The following is a 21,044-nucleotide window of genomic DNA, read 5'->3' on the forward strand; positions in this document are numbered from 1 at the left end:
TTTCTGAAGGTTCTCTGATTCTCTACAGCAAATAACAAAACAGAATCTATTTATGTATTAGGCAGGTGAAACCATACTTTAATACGTTTTAGAAAAAAGAAAAAGTAGTAACTAAAAATGTATGTCTGAGATATTAAAAAATTAATTAGATTATTATGAATCCTAAATTCTATCAAAACTCAATGGCAGTTAAAGTGGCCCTTGAAAGCAGCAAGTGAAGCATGGAGCCATTTTATCTTCAATGATTCACCACACCTAGTCAGTGAATATATTAAGTATTGCCAAACCCTGGAATTTGTGCGTGCTCTGTTAATACAGGCTTTATGTATCAATTATGTAAATACATTAATGTGGGTCTAAAAAGAAAATAGCTCACAACGTTGAAAAGAATAACCTGTTTCCACTGGAGGCTGGAGCAAAAAGGACTGTACTGCCAAAGGACACTGATGCAGTAATGGTTAAATCTGCCATATTGTTCCAAAGTTAATTCTCCCCTAGATTCATCCTGCCCACCTGCAGTTACTGCAGTTTGACAACTTGTTAGATGATGAGCCCACATTCCCTAAACTAGTGGTTATGGGAGAGTCTGGAATGACTTTCTGGAAGTAGGTACTGAAGTTTGGCAACTCCGAAGCAATTATTTCTAGAATATACTTTTACACTAGATGTCAGAATAAACAGCTGAGTCCTGAAAGACAAAAAAGCATCATTCTAGGCAGCACAGGACAAGCATTATCAGAAGCAACCATTAGCAGCATTCATTCCTGTAACGTGAGAGAAGTGCTCAGGTTTCCTCCAATCCTAGAATAACTTGTTTCACATAGTACTTAATTCAAGACACAAAGAAGAAAAAGAAACTCTGAAATTGGTTCTCAACCAGACTGATTTTGCCACAGATCAAGGTTTGAGACCTTTTAGAAGTAGTAATGAATGTCGATCTCTCACTGGAACCAAAAAAACTGTTCCCCACCTTTGATCCACTATTGTATCACATAGAGAAAATTTCTGTTACAAGGGCTAATGACCAGTATCAAACCAGGTGGCAAATTCCTGAAAAATACTTAGAGTGCTGCAATGTACCAAGTTGCAAACAGTGGGAGTCATAACAACTCAAGGCTGTACATGAGTTATATGATCATACAGAAGACCCAGACAAGGAACAAACTGACAGAAGAAAACTGGGTGATGACAGCCTTATTACACTATATTAGGTTGCACATACAGATGTTCACACAAAGGCATGCTGAAAAAATTCTGAAAAACAGGTTCTCCAAAACCTGCACAGAATGGCATGTATTTTACTCTCTATGCACACCAGGCATTAACTGGCTGTCCCTCTTCACCATTGATTCTCCTTGTGTTTTCAGCAATCCCTTGAAGTTACAAGGCAATGCCTCAATTACAAAAACAAACAAAAAAATCCCTACACAGCTAAACACCAAGTAGTTGGAAGTTATATTCTACTGAACATACAGCATCTCCACATGTCCATTCTTGTCAACACAAAGTGTGACAGTCCTCAACTTGCAAGTGAGAAACAGAAGTGTGGAGAAATTTTGGGAAATTACATGACACAAAGGGCAGCACACAAGGGAGTTTCTGAAAAAGCTGCAACGTACTACAGAGGCTAGGTCCCAGCACACAGCCTTCATCATAAAACCTGAATATCCAAAATACTCACTACAGATTAAGAAGCCAACTAATATACAAATCAGCACCACAAATATATACATTTGGCACAGAAGCAAGGTTTCACATTCCTATTAACAAACAAAGTCCAGGGACTATATATTTCATAACACAATAAATACACAGGTACAGAATGTAACAAGAAGCTGTAACTTACACAAACAGGATCTATACTGTACTTGCTAACCAGAGAAAAAAAATCCTTCTTAGTATTTTGCCATTAATGAACAAAAATCACCAGTGATACCTATTGTCTCTTTTTGTCAGCAACACGTTTAGTTCTAAAAAGAAAACTTTCTGGTTCTATATCAAAGAGGCTAAGCAGCACTTGAAGTGGTACTGTAGTGAAGTTAACTAAAATAAAACAGGATTTACATGTCAGTTCAACATAAATAGCTACATATCAAAGTAAGAGAGATAACTTGCAATAAAGTAACTTTTCTGACTGAAAAAAGTTAAGATTATTCCAGTTCTCTGCTCTTGACCCATTTTGAAACACAAGAACACATGAAAAAGAGGGGTCAGATATATATTAACCTCGTAAAACCTGATATTCTTCTGTGCCATGGCAATATAAGGAAGGAAGAGACACTTCACAAGTGACAACTGTGCTAATAGCTTAGAGGCCTAGAAGTCTCATACTTGCTGGCTTTTGTGTTCTTTCCCAGGGAGCTCCCCAGCCTCCTCTCTGTCCTGTGATATGAATTACTCCTCATAATGGGAGTATTTCATTGTCAAGTCACTATTCCTTCTTAAGTATGTTAGCATCTCCCCCTAAAAACTTCAGGTTTTTGTTCCTCAAAACTGAAAGGGTTCCAGGCGATGGAAGAAGTGACATATTTCATGGGAAACAGAATAGCAAGGTGCAGCCAAGAAAAATGCTAGCAACTAATAACAATAAATTAAAAAACAAGAAAGAAAAAGAAAAAAAAAAGAGAAAGAGGTTCTATTTTATACTTTCTTTGGCAGAATGCAGGTCAAAAACAACAATATAAAGCAAACCCACTCTCCCTGCCCCCTCTCCACCCCTTCATCAAACCAGCACTTTCTTATCTCCCTGGATACTCGTTTTTTTACTGCTCTGCAATATTTTATTGCACACATCAAGAAACCACTTTTGCAAATGAATGTCCTACTATCACCACTTACCAGGTTTGAGTCCACAGTACAGTTCCAAAAAGTATGAACAGGATAATTCCAGATGAAAGATGCACACCAAGAGTACATTTTTCCTGCTCTGATCACTACTGGATGGGTACATGAGACCACGGTAGTCCAAAGCAAAATCTCCAACCCACACATGGTGTGAACATCCTGCCCTCAGTACAAACTGTTGTGCTCTGCAAATTCACTCCTACTGAGCTGCACTGTTTGCTAAGGTAGACATTGCTTTAGTTCCTTATCAGTAAATGAACAGACAGTGAAAACTACTTTGTGTTAAGTTACCAGTAAGACAACTAATTCTTGTAATGCCACAGAACTATTTCATTTTCAGGTGACTTCTAAGTCATGCTGTCTGGTATTTGCAGCATTATCAGTATCATTTCTCCTATGCATAACCCATGTAAATGGTAATGACATAAGATAGGATGGTGGGAAGTAAACTATATAACAAGCTCTAAGACAACTAAAATTTAAGTGACAGACTTCCAGGTTCTTTCTGGTACTTCAAGCTTCAAGAGAGAGGGATAGCAAGGATGAAGTCTGAAGTGGACAGGAGGAGTAATTTTTTTTCACTTAAGTACTGGCTGTGTTCTCATGGCTGCACAAAGGTCATAGTATCTCAAAATCTAATGTCAGTGCTTGTGAACAGCTTTCTCAGGGGTTTACTTACGACTTTATAACAAAGACAGATCTATGGTCAGCTAGCCTGAGAACTCAGATGGGGAGCAAGTGGGAAAAGAGAAGATTCAGAAGTTTTGCTCCTGCTGCAAAATGGCATGGTATCTAGATAGGTTTCTTTGAAGAGCTTTTAATTTTAAAAAACCCAATGAACTAATATTTGAATTTTTAAATGATCAGTTAGGTATGCCTATGATAAGTTAGTTACAATTCTCCTGTCTCTCTGTCCTTTATTTATGTTTTTATTGTATATTTTTTAAAATGCAGCAGTTTAACATTCCTAAATATTTTGGCTTAAGGACTGCTTAAATTCTTCTTTTTTGAAATGCAGAAATGTGTTTGTGACAACTTGCTCTGAACTTAAGGAAAGCAGGCATCATTAAAAGTCCTTAACAACCATTAGAATGCTAACAGTCTGCTGCCTGACCTAAGGAAAATACCAGGATAAAGGGATATGAAGAAAAAGCATAGAGCTCCCAATATAAGGCAATAGAGATTTTCAGGTGTATTTTCTTCCAGTAAAGTTTTATTCCAACCAAAGAATGACCTCATCTATACCAAAGAGATCTCATTAGAAGAAAAAGGACTAAAAAAGGTAAATCCAATGACAACACCTTAGAAGAAAGAACTCCAGAGAACCAGGTAAAACTTAGAAAAAGTACTCAGAAAAGTTCACTTTTGCGCAGTCTTTATATTGTCTGGTACTTCTTAAACTACAACAATGCACTTAAAAGGTCTTACATTACTATTTTGTTTTTATCACCTGGAAAAAGATGTTTTGTCTCCTAATTTTTAACTTCAATTCACGCTATAACGTTTAATTTTAGAATTGTGAAGCTTAAGCCTTTGCCAAATGCAATAAAAGGTATGTTTACTTACGCTTCATTAAGAGGAACGAAAATGAAATCTTTCTCAAAAATGTCAACATGCCGTGTCCATGTTTTCACTCGCCCATGTCGTTTTTGTTGTATTCTGCAAGAAGTAACCAACACAGGATTTGTAAGGTGATGTATTTTAATTGGAAGACTACTTTTCAGATATTTTCACCTTAACAGCTTCTTAAGATTTCTCAAGGCATATTCTATGTGTGTTACAGGTCTGGATGCTTCCTAGAGTTCTGTTGGTATCATAACATTGCTCGTAAGTGTTTTCATTTCTGTAAAGCATCTGTTCTGGTAGCCTTCACTGTACTTAGCTCTTAGTTAAACTGACTTATAAGACTTACGAAAGGTTTGAAGTTTCAGGAATATTTCTTCTTTCTCTTTGATTAAGGCGTTTATAGAAGAATGAACTGAACACATGTATTCTATCAGCATCTTCCTTTTTCAGTTTTTCAAGCACCAAATACCTAATGAGTTAAAAAAGGGGAAAAATTAATGGAGATATTAACTCAAAGCATTCATGACCAAAGTAAAAAGGACAGTGCTACCTCCCCACCAAATTGTTGCAGCCTCTCACAAAATAGCTATAAGAATATTAAAGCTAACTAACCACAGGAACTAATTAATGCAAAATCTGTGTCAATATTTCAGGGTATTAAGTGCTCTGAATTTCTGAGGCTAAGAAATTTTAAAGAACATTTTTTCCAAGTGACAACAATGTCACCAGAAAGCAGGATAGGAGAGGAACCAAAATTTCTTGCAAAGATGCAAAACAACCTTTAAAATCAGAGCTATACATAATTGGAGAGCAACAGTTATCAGCTGACCTATGAGTTTCTAATGTCAGAACTTTTCCAGCTTCAAAGTAAAAGATGAGTAAAAACTGATTTGAAAGAAAAACTTACTTTAAATAAAAATCAATGATAACATCATTTAAAAATTCTCCTTCATTTAGGCAATGGAGGTCTTCATTGGTCACAGAAATACCACCTTTAGCTGGAGGAGGTGGATAAACTATCAACCTGAAAAGAAAAATACATTCAAAAATAAATATGAAATGCCAAAAAGAAACTCAAGAGAACTGTTACAGGGCAAAGATAAGTATCTTACTTTTCTATAGGACCAATAAATACTTTATGTGAATCTCCAATTTCTTCATCATCATCAAAATATGGTAACTGTTTATTTCGCTGCTGCATTTTGGACTCAGGAGCAACCTTAAAAGAATAAAGTCAATATTAATTTGCATACTGTGCTCAAATTTACCAAAAGGTAATCAAGTCCAGTAGTGTAATATCCACTGTTTTTGAGAAGGACTTCAAGTTTATTTCTTTTCCTTTCCTAGTTTACTTATTATACTTCAGTCTGTACTCATTTATTGCACAGCCACAAAACTTTCAAATTTTTTAAGATGCAGTTTTGTTTTAAAAAACAATTCATTACATTTAACTACAACACTGCAACTTAATTTCTTGTTTAAAATATTCCAATTGCACCAGTAGATGAATTTGGAAACATTTATGTTGTCTGACTCTGGTACAAATTTCTTGTCCCTTAATGATTTTTAAATGACAACATTACATTGTACAATCTTATGATCAAACTAAACACACTAAAAATATTGTAAATGCACAGACTATTTCCCAGAGTTTCATAACCCACCGCAGACCAGCAGAAGTTGGGACTTTTTTTGGTCTAGTGATCAACAAACTACTTTCAGTGTATTTGTAAACCCAGTAATATAATGACTTTGTTCTGAAACAAAAACATAATTACATTTTTAATTTTGTTTTCTCTGTGAGATGGGCTTCCTTTGGAATTCTCTTCCAAGCACTTAGTAAATGCAACAAGCCTGCCATTGGCTTCTTCAAAGGAAATTTTCACAAAGAAGTCAGAAATATTATTTCTAATACCAATGTCAGTAATTATTTTTTCAAATATTGAATTTGCATGAGGATCAAGACCAGTTTCAAAAATCAAAATGATGTACTGTTCTTCTTGACCTACAAAAAATTAGAGAGAAAATTATTCATTTAGACACAAAATATGTTGCAATTATAAACAGATTTCAAAGATATGTGGGCCAACAGGTGCACACTGGTGACAATACATACAAGCAGTAAAACACATGTATGTAGATGACAGAAAGATGAACTACCAAACCCTTCTAACTATATACGCAAAGACAGTGCATTCAGTTTCAGCCTTAATCCAGAAATGTTAATTATTATACCTCCTACGTTTTTAAGAAACTGAATGCAAAGCCAAAATTTATTTTAAAGTAACAGCTTCTCTGCTTACTGACACTAAGAGTACATAATCAATACTTTATCTTTTTCTTACTACAGTGCCTATCCTATTGTTTCAATACAATTTCAGAAATGACATATACAGCACAATTTCCTCTCTTTACAGGGAAACACCACACCCTAATTTCTCCCAGGTCAGCACTAAGAAATCCAGAGCAGCTCTCTCAAAAATCAATCATGATACATCCACCTGTGGAAATTTCCTAGAAAAGCCGAACTGTATTAGGAATGTAGATGGGCTTTTGTGGTCTCAATTTTTATTATACAAAGGGCTTTCATCGACTTAACTCCTTCAAAATCGACATGGTATTCCATTTTAAAAATTTCATTCTGCTTTTCTCCTACTTTCAAATAGATGTGATTGCAAAAAGGGAAGGAAGAAAAAAATAGAGAACTAAGACAACATATAGCAACTTCAAAAAGAAACAGTATATGATACCCCATGATTCAGGTAGATTCATGGTCTGTCCTGATGCTAGAAGGCTACAGTACAAAACATTATTGCTTTTTGAAAATTTTACATATTCAAGTCACTACAGTATATAAGCCCAAAGATCCCCAGCCTTTTAGCTGAAAAAGTCTGTAAGAACCACTTTTACATGGATATACAGCACTGACATCTGTATGGCAACTCTTTCAGCCAACAGAGATTCTCAGAAACAGCGACAGGTTGAAAAAATACTACTTTAATTTGGGGGAGCTAGCAAGTGGGACACAAAACTTAAACCACTGCTTAGAAACCAAACTGAATACAATACTGATGGACTGAATTTCAAGCCCACTGTTTCCACTCTTCAATGGGAACATAAGCACGATCCTTTTTTAAAAAGTGGATAGAAACAGTATACCATGTATTAGAAGAACAAATTTCTAAGAAAACTACTCTTACTTATTCTGGGCACTTGTTGGGTACAAAAGTGCAATGGTAATTTCACGAAAGAAACAGTTATTTTTCTCTGATCAGATTTCTGTTACCATAGAAACAGAAATCTCTTCAAGATTGCCGATCTACTGGCAAGAAGTTTTCATTTCCAAGTAGTATGCATCTGAACAAGAAAAGGAATTTTAAATGTCACAGTAAAAAAAAAAAAAAAAAATCTTCATCTCCTCACACAGACAAAGGGATCTCATCATCTAGAAGCGCAAAGTCCTGCTTTCAGGTCCTGTGACATAAACAAAACCAAACCCCCTTTGCCTCTGTGAACATTCTGTGAATAGAATACAGACAGGAGCGCTCTCATGCTTACTCTTGCTAGCCCTAGTAAATCCTGTATTTCTTTTGGTACAGTGGCTTAGCTTCAACAGGTCAGCCTACACCTTAACTAAAAGTTGGAGAAAGTGAGTTAGATCAATCAGATATTATATAAATACCATCTGCTTACAGCATTTGAAAAATAAAAAAGCAGTAAGTTGCACTAAGAGGAATTTTCTAGGCAGAGACACACAATTGCTTACACAGCTGAAGATGTGGGCTTAAAGCAATTTCCTTGCTCACAAAGCAAATAGCAACTGTGTCATCACAAAGCCCTCAGAAGTATAAAACCAGCCCAGAGTCACAGCCTCAGAGGGAAAAGCTGGGGGAGAAAGGCTGAGAGAGACACGGAAAGGGAAGGATTTCTCACCAGACAACTCAGGAGGCTTTCCCTTTTTTCATGTGTGAACACCTGTGTTCATGTGGGATCTAATGCCTGTTCCCACGATTGTCTATAGCTCCCCTGCACGCCCTCCAACTACTTTTGTAACTATAATATTCCTTACAGCTCACACTTTTTATAGGAGCTGGATGATACTAATATAACAGTATTATCTGTTGGAAGCACACAATTCTGAGATTGTTGAAAGGATTCTTCCTCCATTTGAATGCATCACATATCTACGAGGGCGAGTACAGGTACAAATAACCACAAAATTTAACCTGGATAAAAGCCTATTTAAGGGAAAGAGGGCTACGCTAACTTAAAAAACAGTGTTGCAATTAAACTTAATTTTAAGAAACAGAAGACAATCCACTTGTTTTCCAAGCAGATATTTGTCTATATCACATCACTACAAGCATATGGAGGAAAAATACCCAAGCCAACCCACACAACAGTTTCTACTGAAACTAAAGCCTTTAAGCAGAACAGCACAAAAAGCAGAAGTCAGTATGCCAAAAGTTGTCATACAAATGTAAAGGTCCCATATACTGAAGTTTAACAAACCAACTTGCTCTCAGATAGTACAAACATTAGTGAAAAAGGTTACGCTAAACTGACTAGATGTTGTAATTGTATGTGTTTGCATAGACAGAAGACTACAGTTTTGCCAAGCTGTTCCGAACTGTCCTTCCCTCTTGGGAAGGTGATAGTTCCTGGAAAAATATTAATACTACACCTGCCTCAGCCAATGATGCCAGTTCTATTCCTTAGTGCACTCAGTCACAATCCAAAACATTCAAATTCAAGTTAATAGTAGACTAAAATTGTTTTACTTACTGTCTCCTTTACATTCGTACCAGACATTATCTTTACTCATTTTCAGTTGGTCTCTCAGGCTACTACATGTTGACGGTACTGTTTGTAGGAAAACTACTGGTAATTTTCGGACACTACACCATTCACATTTGGTAAGTTCTGAAGTTTTCAGGTTAATATCTCGGACATCATTTTCTGATTCTAGAAGAAAATAATGACATTATATTAAATTATAGTAAAAATATGCAGGTTTCCCTTACACCTTCCCCCTTGATTTTAATAAGAAATCAGTATCTGACCATTAACTTTTAAGAAAGCTTTTCAAAAAAGTTTGAAATTAACATGTATCCAGGAGGGGTTGTCTGTTAATATCTTAAAAGATGAACTGAACTCTACTGTCACCTGTCGGGAAAGTAATCATAAACCAACTGTTTTTTTCTGGCCAAGTTTTACCTAGTTTTTATTGCACAGAAAAACCACCATTTCCAGTGATTTGCAACTATTACTACGACATATTTTACAATACGTTTGTAAAACCTTCTTTGTAGATTGATCTTTGACCAAGTTCCCTCATGAAAAACAACTTTACAATGAAGAGGCAAATAAACACATGCACAGAAAATATCTGATTGCCTGAGGAAACTATGGTACTGCTCTAAATTTACTACTGAAGAGAACTGTCAGCAACATGGAAAATTTTAAACACTACATCTGATGCTGCCATGTCCCATGTTGAGTTCTTAACAGCTTTTACTGAATTATAGAAATGGAAGGAAAAATGTTAGAAGTCAAAGTTCTTCGACTCAGTGAAAAGACCCAAAGTTCAATGCCAGTAATTAATTCTAGACCAGAAAAACGGTTAATGGTAGGCACTTAAAGCTTTAGTTAGGGGCAGCCTCCACCAGAAGAACTATAGCCCCTTATGTAAAGAACAAGACAGGATAGAAGTAGAAATGCATACAACATAAAGTCCTTCTAATAAAAATATCATTTTCAAAACAACCTCTACAGCTCTTCAGCCAGGATGAAGGCGAAGAACTAATGACTCAGTTGCACACCCACCACAAATTGCTCATTTCTACTATCTGCAAATCTTCTGTCAGTACAATCATTTCGCTTGGAAGAGACCCTCAAGATCATAGAGTCCAACTGTTAACGTGACACTAAACCACGTCCCTAAGAACTTAATCTATGCATCTTTTAAACGCCTCCAGGCATGGCGATTCAAGGCAGAAATAATGCAAAAACATTTTGGTTTTTATTCACCAGGCAGTTCAGGTCAAAATTATACTCTCAATTTTTTTTCCTGACTACAGGCATCCAATATAATTTATTACATACATAACAAAACCAGAATCATTATGATTTACCTGTTAATTCCTTTGACAAAGTTACTTCATTCAAAATACATATATATGTATATATCCAGAGAGAGAGAGAGAGAGAGAGAGAATGTATTAACATAAAAGGAAAGATGTACTCACCTTCTTGACTGTCTAGGCGTATTTTTATATAATCCAGGCAAAACTGTGAAAGACAACACAATAATAAGATTACACTTCTTTAAACCAAACAAAAATTGACTTAATGCCTTTTAACTGTTAGTAAAAATATTTCAATTGGCTAAGTACTTAAATAATGAAAATTTTAAAATAAAAATGTCGTCTTCTTTTTTTTAAGTGGACATTTTACCACAACTTAAGGAAGCAAGTATATTCTTTACTCTTCGTTGTCACTTTGGTCCTATTGACTGTTGAAACTTGAGAACGCTCCTAAGTGCCTTGTTTTCAGAAAAAGATTTAGAATACTCTGAAACATACCACAAATTACAGCGAGAAAAAAAAAAATCTTCAAAACATTATGTTTTCTATCAATATTTAAGCAAATCAAATAATAGGGTTTTGCAGAGAGTTGGAAAGAACAAGTAACACCTCTCTGCTATTTACGTGCTTACACCAGGAAGAAGTATGCATTCAATCTGGTTCACTGCATACAAATAACATTCAATGTCTCCTTGAAAGTCTTCATGTAACTTAGAAGGTAAACAAAAAAATTGTTCTACAGAAGCAAAACTATCCACCTGCAGACATGTTTCTTACTCTTACCTATTAATATCCATTTTTTTGGTAACTGTTGCCTTCAATTTTCTTAACAAATGCATGCTAATCCATAAGCCCCCACAACCAAGTAAAGAGAGTTGTCAAGGGTTTTGCAGGCACGATGTTTCTATCAAACATGAGAACTACATTGTATGTGCTAGTACTTAATAGTACTTTGGGATTCTTTGGGAATCACAGCCTCTGAAATTAGAGACAAACTTACTGTTCACAGACTAAGGCAAAATATTACATTGTTCAAAAATGAAAACAATGTCCATCACAAACTGAAAGGAGATTTGTGAAATATTAAGTTTACTTACAATCACAGGTTCCACTACCATTCTTCGTAGCGTTCCTATTCGTATACTTCGACAGTTCAGAATGACACTTTCACAGGAATTTTGATAATTTAGAGGTACAGTCTCAGTTACAATCTCTTGAGAAATAATTTTACGCCGTTTTACTGGAGTGTTGGACACAACGTTCCCAAACTGAAAAGCAATTTTCAAGGTTTCAGAATGTCTCACTAAGATTTATTGCTAAAAAAAGCTAATAAACTAGTGACTAAATTTTCAGCTACTTTTCTGTTGGTCAACAGTATCTACCTCAATCATATACAGAAGGCAGAAATTTCCTAAAGGACTTTTTGGAACACCTGAAGATGATAATATTGCTAGATTCAAGAAAAAAAAGTTGACAATTACAGATATTTTGTTAACATTTCCAAATCACAACTAGTGCTTCTGAAATTGCCAAAACCAATCTAGTTTTCACCATTTTGAAACACTGTGCATTCTGGCAAAACAAGGTTATTTTTAGTATATTTTGTTTATGTATATTAAAACACTAATGCTGTAAAATCACCACAATGTTGTTGGTGGTTCTGTTGGTTTTTGTTCTGGTTGGTTTGTTTGTTCTTATCTTCAGTTTTTATTAGTCCAAGCTTTTGGTGACTGAAAACACTGTGTCATTACTGAAGCACAGTGCACCACCATATTAGCATGAGTAGAATCTTCAAGAAATACAAATAAATAAGCCCTATAGAAATTCCTTAAAGCAACTCTGCAGAACTATTAAGATGTTTTTAGGACAGATTCCAGGGTCAGAAGACTAAACACTGAAAAGCGGCCACGTGGAGTTTGGCTCCAGTTCAAGAAAGTCTCTAGAAGCCGACTGAAGCCGTAATCTCAATGAAGGCTCCTGTTTCCCAACAGAACAATCTTACCAAAAGCTATTAAAATGAAAGCTGACTGATAGCCATCAGACTAACATATTTATTTATTGTATTGCTTATATTACTTCATTGAAAGATTTTCTGTACGTTAGTCTTTGGTATTTATATTGTTTCATAAAGCTGTCCATTAATAAACATACTTTTGGGTTACAAAATACAATTAAACTCCCACAGAAAAACATTTTAAGGGATTCAATATTTCTATTAGGACTAAATCTCGACAATTATTTCCATGTCCCTAATCACTAGCCTATCTTGACCATAATTCAAAATATATTACGGGATGCTTCATTTAAATGCAGTGGAGAAGGCAGAGATTCTAAATCCCTGTAATTAAAATATTTTCCTGGGACTCTTATTGAAGGCAGCTTTCTTTTTTGTCTGCTGGACTGGCTAAATATTATTAAGAGCTCAAAACTCAAATCACAAACAGTAAAACTGTAAACATTAAAGTGGTGCTATGTTCAAGGAGCTGCTTCCATCATATCTGACAAAAACACTGTGATCAACAGTAAGAATTCTTGGTAGCTTCATTGAAACAATGCAAAAATTGCATTTAATTTTACAAAAAAAAAAAAAAATCTGCTTCCCTTGCTTTCAAAAGCAAGCTCTTTTCTACTTTTTTTTCTAAAACATGCAGTTAATTTCCAATGTTACAACTGGTTCTTAATCACCAGTGAACAGGAACATATGGATACACAAAGGAAAACATATGTGTTTCGTATGAGTTTCAGAAGTCTGAGACACCAGTGCCTTCACAATGCAATGCTTTCAATTAATCGAGCACATAACGCCAGAATAAGTGAAATTCAAAACTATTACCATCCAAGCTTTCAGCCACACAGCTTTATGTAGGCTAAAGGTTCACAGCTTTATATTGACAGTGGTGACTAATTATACACCAAATTATAAACATCCATAATTTCATCAATTACAGCACTAGAATGTTGGCTTCTGAATCTCAACGTAGCACATAGGTTTTGTCATCATTACTTAAGTGTTCTAACTCGGAAAATACACAGGATTTGAGATTGCAAGTGGAAATCTGATCAGACACTCTTGTTGAACCAAAGTCACAATAGTGAAATGGGACAAGTGACCCAAGAATTGTTTTAATCAGCACTATTAATTCAACACCAGTTGCCACAGGGAATTTATTCTTCTTAATGGCTCGCTATTGAGGCGGTTAAGTTTCTAATATACCATGAAAGCTGTCCCCTTTGACAGCACTTATGGAGTCTGCTCACGGTGCGTTTTTTGTCTTTGTTTATCCAATTCTTGCAGTGGTATTGAACTAAAAAACAAAAGCCCCACGATGAAATCCTTCAAATAAGTGCTATTAATTGGGGCAGTTGTCAAAGTATTTTCATTCTAAAGAGCCACTATTCTTCCCAGTGTCTCTTTTCATGTTTAACTTTGAATGTCCCAAGTATTACCAGGCAACGGCTGGTACTGACATTCTTCTGCAAACTAAGTACGCTCTTGAGTCTCAGAGGATACCCTGCCAGTCTCAAAGAGTATACATTCAACACAGAAGCATCTATGCTAAAAGCATAATTCAAATAATTATGAATGCCTGTAAAAATATAATGAACATATTTTCTTGTTTCCAGTATTATCTAAGCAGAGATACTACTCGATGACCTGCTAAGTAAGAAAAACAATCAAATATAGTAAATTTCTGACAATGCCAAGAAAAGCCTTGACATTTTCCACTTAAGATTTGATTTTTTTTTTTTTTTAAACAAAGTTAAATTAGTACCTGATCTTTCATTCTTGCTTTTCTTGGTAGTGTGACTGCAATTTCTGTATCTGTTGTTATACTACCTATTCTCTGTTCTATTCCACAACTGTTTTCCTTTAATGCTGCTTCCACCTTTCCTGTAGAAGGAGCTGGGGAGGAGCGGGCTGAATCTGCAGGACGAGGTGAAATGCTTTCCATTCTCCTAGTGCTGCCACTATCCTCCTCATCATCATCATCACTAGACAAAACAACTAAACAGAAAATATTAAATTCTCAACCACTAAATTTTTCTACAAAAGAAATTTCTTTTCAAGCAATAGCTTCAAAGTAATTTATGTAAGTGTCCTGCAGTGCCAAAAGAAGTCCACATTTATCATTACATTATGTTTTTATTAATGTTTATTTGCAATCTGCTCACAGGCACTCTCTCTTTTTATTTTCCACAACTAGCTATACGAGAAACAGGTATTGTTAAACCACCTCTAAACACAGAAGTAAAGGCATACATTTCATGGTTCAATAAAGAATTGACAGTGAATAATACAACTTACAAAAAAATCAACGAAAAATGATGACTGAAATTGTTCAAATCAGTAAGACAACATGGTCTAGTAAACTAAGCATGAAACTAGAAACAGTTTTCCAAACTCCAGTTCCTTCAAGCTTATAAATTAATTAGAGCTTACACAAAGAAAGTAAAAAAAATAACATTTAGCAAATTATGAAATTTAAATAAATTAGAAAATCTTGATAGTGTTCAGATGTGTAGCTCAAAAGGAAAAATGGAAAAAATATAAAAGAAAAATCAAAAGACTCTTTCCCTTTGGGAGAACGAATGATGCAATTCTGCTGAGAATGTGGCTTTTTTTAACTATAAAGTGCGAGTTTTTCTAAAAAGGAATAAATAAAAAGAAGATGCATGAAATGCTTTTTGTTCTCCCCAGTGTTCACTTTTATCAGATGGTACCTCGGTGTATGAAAAGGAAATTATAAAAAGGTCTGTCCCCCTTCCCCATGAACACACCCACAAAAAAATTCAATGCAAAATCAGTAATGTAAACCTGAAAGGACAGTTCCTTCATTACATGACATTTTGAGTTTCCAGTTTACGACTATATTCATAAAAAGGTACTTACTTGGATCATTTAGTTCAGATGGTCTTGCACTCCTCTGTCTTAAGCTTCCTGTAATTTTAGGATTTTTTGTCCCAGTTATAAGACCAACTTTTCCATTCTGTCGTAACATAGAATGTCCTACAACTTCATTATTACTCAGTAGAATATCCGTTGGGCCCTTCCCAACAGCAGAACTATAAAACTTCTTTGTGTTGAACCCTGTACCTGAAGATTTTTGCCCTGTTGAATTCTGATGTATTGAAGAACGTGATAAAGGTCCCACAGGTTCACTTAATGTCACAGTTTGTCTGGGGACTCGTTGCAAATCCTTTTGAGAAGCACTTTCACAATGTCGGCATTTGGTCTGATTTTCAATTGCCCGCCCACAATTTGGACAATCAGTCAAATAATCACTTTGTTCCAAAAGCTAGAGGGGACACACACACACAAAATCAGTAACTGTATAAAGATACTATTTCCAAATCTTGCATTTAATTTCTGTTCAGAATTAACAACACCGTATTAGCAATTACAGTAAACAGAGAAAGAAAACATTAAAATACAGTTTGATTTTTTTCATTTAAGAAAATGAAAATGTTCTAAGAGGAACAAATGCCATTTGTAGACATTTTTAAAAAGTGATTGGTGTTGGACAATTCAGATTTTCCTTCTTGCCTTTTTTCTTCCCATTTGTAAAAGGCTGCACACTGTTCAGATATACACACATATATATAAATCAGCAAGAAGCCCCAGTTACATCATTTCTACAAAAATAGTTTCATTGGATGAAAATAAAGTAACCTAAGGATCCATAGAACAATGCTGAGTAGGAAAAGAGGCAATCTCCTAGTTCATAAAGTTCCTTAGTCCTCCTAAGATATCTTCTAATAGTCTGGGGCAAAGCATACAGAAAAATCATTCCTCAAAACAACAATAACAAAAAAAGGGGAGAGAGAGGGAAAAAAAAGAAAAGGAAATACGTTGTTCTAGAATCCCGTATCTCAGAGAAGTAAATGAGACCTGAGGAAAAGGAGTTCTCCAAACTCTCCAGGGGCTACAAAGGAAAATATATCCTATCACTGCAAAGACAGATGTGTGTTCTGTTTCCTCATATGTACTAGGTCTCACTTAACTAAGTATCACAAGTGCAGAACTTGGACTTATAAGTCTAAGGCATTCAATACTAACACATAAGCTACTGAATGTGTACTGAGTTGAATATGAGACACCTCTACAACTGAAATTTAATCTACGTTATTATGTCATTTGAGGTCAGTGCTCCAGGAGACAACCAATGTACTGTGAACTACTGAAAAAAAAAAAAAAAACCACATCCCACCAAAAACTTTTTTACTCTATTTTCAAAATATAGCTACTACAATTTGCACTTCCCACCCTCAGCCATGAACACCTTTCCAAAAGAGAACTACTTAAGTAGATGAGCTCTACCTAAATGTATCTGCCTTATAACTTGTATAATGCAGCATTTTTTTAAAACTTTGAAATCTGCAAAATACAAATACTCTGTCCTATCTCTAAAACAACATCAATTTATTGTACAACTGAATGCCTATTTCCAAAATATGCATCAACTTTTATAGTTAAACAGAAGTTTCCATGTTTTTAAAATCTAACCCACCTTTAACTGAGTTAAGCATTTTTTTGTAGAAGACGGAGTCGAGTCAGACTGATATGAATTGCAGTGACGTTTCTGTTGCACCTTTCTCTTAATTTCAGATTCTGATTCTGATTCTGACTCTTCTGTGTTTTCCATTGTACTGTCTAGGAAGGAAAAAGTGCAAAAATGTTAATATGAAATGTCTACTAATACGCCATTAAAATTACAATCAACTCATTTCTTCACATGCACTAACTTGAACTAAACATAAACACCTTTTTAAACACCCAAAAAGCTACACTGATTCAAGCACCTCACGATTTGTTGTATGAATAAGAAAAAATTCCCCAAATTAACTTTGAAAATGTTGTTTTATCAATACTATTTCAGTGTCTCTTGGTGGCAATTTGTACCTTAATATATTTGGAGGAGGCTTTGGACTCTGAAATCTATACTAAACTTCACTAAAACTAGAATGGAGCATCTGCTATGGAAAGTAGAGGGGGATATGATAGATGATGCTGATGGTAATTTTCAGTAAACGACTGCTTTTAGAATAACTGGAAATGTTCAGTGTAATAAGGGTTTATTCCTTCAACAGAAGACTCAGCAGTACAGTGAACTATCTTGCCATATCCTGTTTTATTCTGGCTCACTCATTGAAATACTGGAAGACTGTAAGAGGAAATAAATCCATAATCTACTTTAAACCTAACAATGTACAGACTGAGATCTTCTCAGAGTGAGATTTTATTTTAAGAAGTACAAGAATGATGTAATTCAGTTCAATGTTAAGGTGCTATTTACATTCCCTAGTTTAGTTGCAGTCTCCATACTGGAATTTTTTTAAGCCTGTATTTTTTAACAGATATAAAGGCGTTTTCAATATAGATACTAATAGTCTCACAAACATTCTACTATTAGAAGACACCTCAAAACTAAAGAACCACTTGTTTCCAAAAAAGAAACAATACTAAGTGAGCTTTTTCTAAGTTCTACTTAACATTAACCTAAAAAGTCACAGCAGAATACCTGGCCGGTGTAGATGGCTGAGCAGCTGACTAGCATGTTTACAGTATGTATATCCTTACTGACACAGCTCAACCAAACACAGTGATTTTCATTTTCCAAATTCCACAATTTCCACATCTCAAGGCAAATTGTATTTTCCCTCTTGCATCTCCATCAATACCCCCTAAGCAATAATAAAAAAGCATACTGGAACTGAGCTACAGGGCCGTGCTGATTCTGACTCTTCTACTCACTACCTCAGTGCGTGAACATGCTTCATACCAAGTGTTATTTAGCATGTTACATTTTGCACATAGTAACAGCGCTAAACAGCATTAAGTAACAGTTCCTTGTCCCTTGTCAATAGTTCACAAACATGCTGGGGGCTCGACCTCAGACTTTATGATCTCCAGAGATCTGTTCCAGCTCCAACAGTTCTGTGATTCTAAATTTTCCCAATTTCATTTGTTTTTAAAACAGCTGAAGCCTAATTTAAATGTAATTATAACATGACTGAGGAGGTTGCAGAAATATGTCAAAAAGAGCAAAATCCTCCCTTCATGCACAAACTTGTATAAATCTAGAATAACATGATATAAGGATACAAACAGATATGCTGAAGGTTACACCAAGTTTGGCAACACACCCGCCCAAAGCAGGTATTCAAAACCTATCCCGCTTAAAAGATATGAAAACTCCAAAGATAACTTACCCAGTCCTTGAGACTGTGGTAACCTAATGTGGTCTGCTTCTACTTTCTGAAGCTGAGGAGGGTATTCTTTTCTGGAAAATAAATCAGATATACAGTTGTTCTTTTGACAGACACTATTTTAATTTAGCCATAGTTATACATGAACAAAATAGATCTGAAATGTATCTGAAAGGTACGGGTAAATAACTTCTCCTATTACATGCTATTTTTACACTTAAAATTACCAGACTGCCAGGAACAGCTACAGTACAGGTCTTTGAAATATTTCTGATCTAAATGCCCTTTGATAGTAATCAATAGTTCAGGGGTCTCTCACAGCCTGCATCTTCTCTTCCTCTTCATTCATGAAGTATAAGATAGGTACTTTCAAAATCCAAACCCAGCAACAACTATTATTTTAATATTAAAGCAGATTCCACAAGTTCCACAACTTAAAACAAACAAACCAACCAATCAACAAAACAAAAATAAACAAACAAAAAAAGGCAAGAAGATGCAAAACAGAGGAAAGAGAGCTGATGTCAAAAATTGTTGTGGCCAAAAAAAAAAAGAACAAGGCAAGAGAAGATATAGTTTCTCTATATTAGTTTTAAAAATATAATAATATAGACAAATTAATGGATAATAAAACTTTTGTTGGTATAATTTGCATAATACGCATTTCACAGTTTTTTGTGCAAGCTAATGCAATATAAATCATTATAGTGAGATTTTTTGAGTCTCTTGAAACATATTTTCCATTTACACACAAGCATGTCAAATCGTGCTACTGTGAAGTTAAGATTCCTGAAGCTCACTGCATCTCAGTCACTGCTTGTAGCAGTTCTCCTCCTCAGCTGCCTGATCCTGCTCTACAGCTGGAGATAATTGCCCCTGTTATAACGCACCTGAAACACAGGAGGCCTTGCCAACAACTTCAGCAGAAACTGCCTTTATTGGCAAGTTGAACCGGTGCACTGGGCTGCAAATGGGTCACACCATCCCATACAGCTTCTGCTGATTACAAGGACATCAACCGACAGCAAGGGGGCAAACAGAACAGCTGCAGGTGCTAACATCTCAAACCAGCAGCTACATTTTGAGGATCCACCTGACAAAAATTTGGCTATGGCTAAAGTAGACTTGAGCACTATGCAGAAGTTTTCATTTCTTTCAGCACAGCATTTTCTAATGCACCAAATTATAAAACCTTTGAGTTGTCTTCATTGAATTTTCTTCACATTTCTCAGAGTTTTCCCATATTTTATTATTAACTAATATATTTGGAACAAGATTAATCTACAGTGCCCTTTGGTACATTTCTTAACAAATCTGGCCCTCTGAATGTACTTAGGCCGCTACTAAACCCAAATATGCTTGATTGTGTTGAGGGGCTGCAGCATGAAGGAAAACTCAGGCAGAAAGGACGGGCTGGTTACAACATAGATGTCACAGTACTTCACCATGAGTGCCCGCAACCACATCACAGATGACAGATTAAATAGTTTATTTGTGTCAAACATGTTTCAAACAATCCTGCTTAAAACATTTTGTTTTAAAATTCAAATCACTAGGTATTACTTTAAAGGCAGAGCTCAAACTAATCATTACATAATGAGAAGCTGTTACTATCAAAACCAACCTTAATGACATTCTAAAGGATAAATACCCTGTAACATCATTATAGGAGATCTGAATAATATAAACTTTGCAGCAAGGATATGTGAGCTTTTGTCAGACATGCTATAGTTATCTTCTGGTTGTATTTCAGTAAGTCTTGAACATAACCATTGCTAGAAATCTTTTTCTCTAAATATTTTGAATATTAAACATTTAATTAATAATATTAAAACTATTTGGCATTTATCTGAAAACAATATGGTAGATTTAGAATACTAAAATTAATTTTAAAAATTAGTTTGACAATTCAAATTCTCTGGACATTTGTAAATTACAATTTTTTTTCTAAAAATCATACAGGTTAGTATGATGTTTGTAACATGCAAAAGGTATTTTTTTTTTTTAGATAACAAATTCAACACTTACCATATATTGCTAAATAATTTTTTAACAATAAATTGGAATACAATAGCATTATTTACCCCGTCTGAATAATGTGTTATCAGGATAGATTCGATACTTATTAAAAACACTTGCAAGAATATGCAAGGGCCAGCATAAAACAAATGTCTCTGTTCTCCCACAGGTAAGACTTTTGCTCACAATGAACCAGTAACACCCTAACCTAAGTTACGAAAAACAGCTCCAAGCCAACTGAGGCCACCTAACACTGTTTTAGTTGGGTGGAAATTCAAGGTTGGGTTTGAAGTTGCTTTGAGTTAGAAATGAAAGCGAAGA

The 21,044-nt window shown here is 35.2% G+C and overlaps 1 protein-coding gene across 2 annotated transcripts in view; it reads right to left on the reverse strand.

Moving 5' to 3' along the window:
- SENP6 (SUMO specific peptidase 6) overlaps positions 1–21,044 on the reverse strand; it is a 75,415-nt gene that overhangs the window by 14,740 nt on the left and 39,631 nt on the right. For both annotated transcript variants that reach the window (XM_082047576.1, XM_082047577.1), the window contains 12 exons: positions 18,708–18,778; positions 17,006–17,148; positions 15,388–15,793; positions 14,270–14,502; positions 11,594–11,764; positions 10,659–10,701; positions 9,196–9,375; positions 6,189–6,415; positions 5,523–5,629; positions 5,318–5,434; positions 4,757–4,879; positions 4,411–4,503 (listed from right to left, as the gene is read on the reverse strand). In XM_082047576.1, the coding sequence (XP_081903702.1) occupies positions 4,411–4,503; positions 4,757–4,879; positions 5,318–5,434; positions 5,523–5,629; positions 6,189–6,415; positions 9,196–9,375; positions 10,659–10,701; positions 11,594–11,764; positions 14,270–14,502; positions 15,388–15,793; positions 17,006–17,148; positions 18,708–18,778 (1,914 nt within the window). The remainder of the gene's footprint in view (positions 1–4,410; positions 4,504–4,756; positions 4,880–5,317; positions 5,435–5,522; positions 5,630–6,188; positions 6,416–9,195; positions 9,376–10,658; positions 10,702–11,593; positions 11,765–14,269; positions 14,503–15,387; positions 15,794–17,005; positions 17,149–18,707; positions 18,779–21,044) is intronic.

The sequence above is a fragment of the Streptopelia decaocto genome (genome assembly GCF_964273445.1).
Source record: "Streptopelia decaocto genome assembly, chromosome: 3".
Lineage (NCBI taxonomy): Eukaryota > Metazoa > Chordata > Aves > Columbiformes > Columbidae > Streptopelia > Streptopelia decaocto.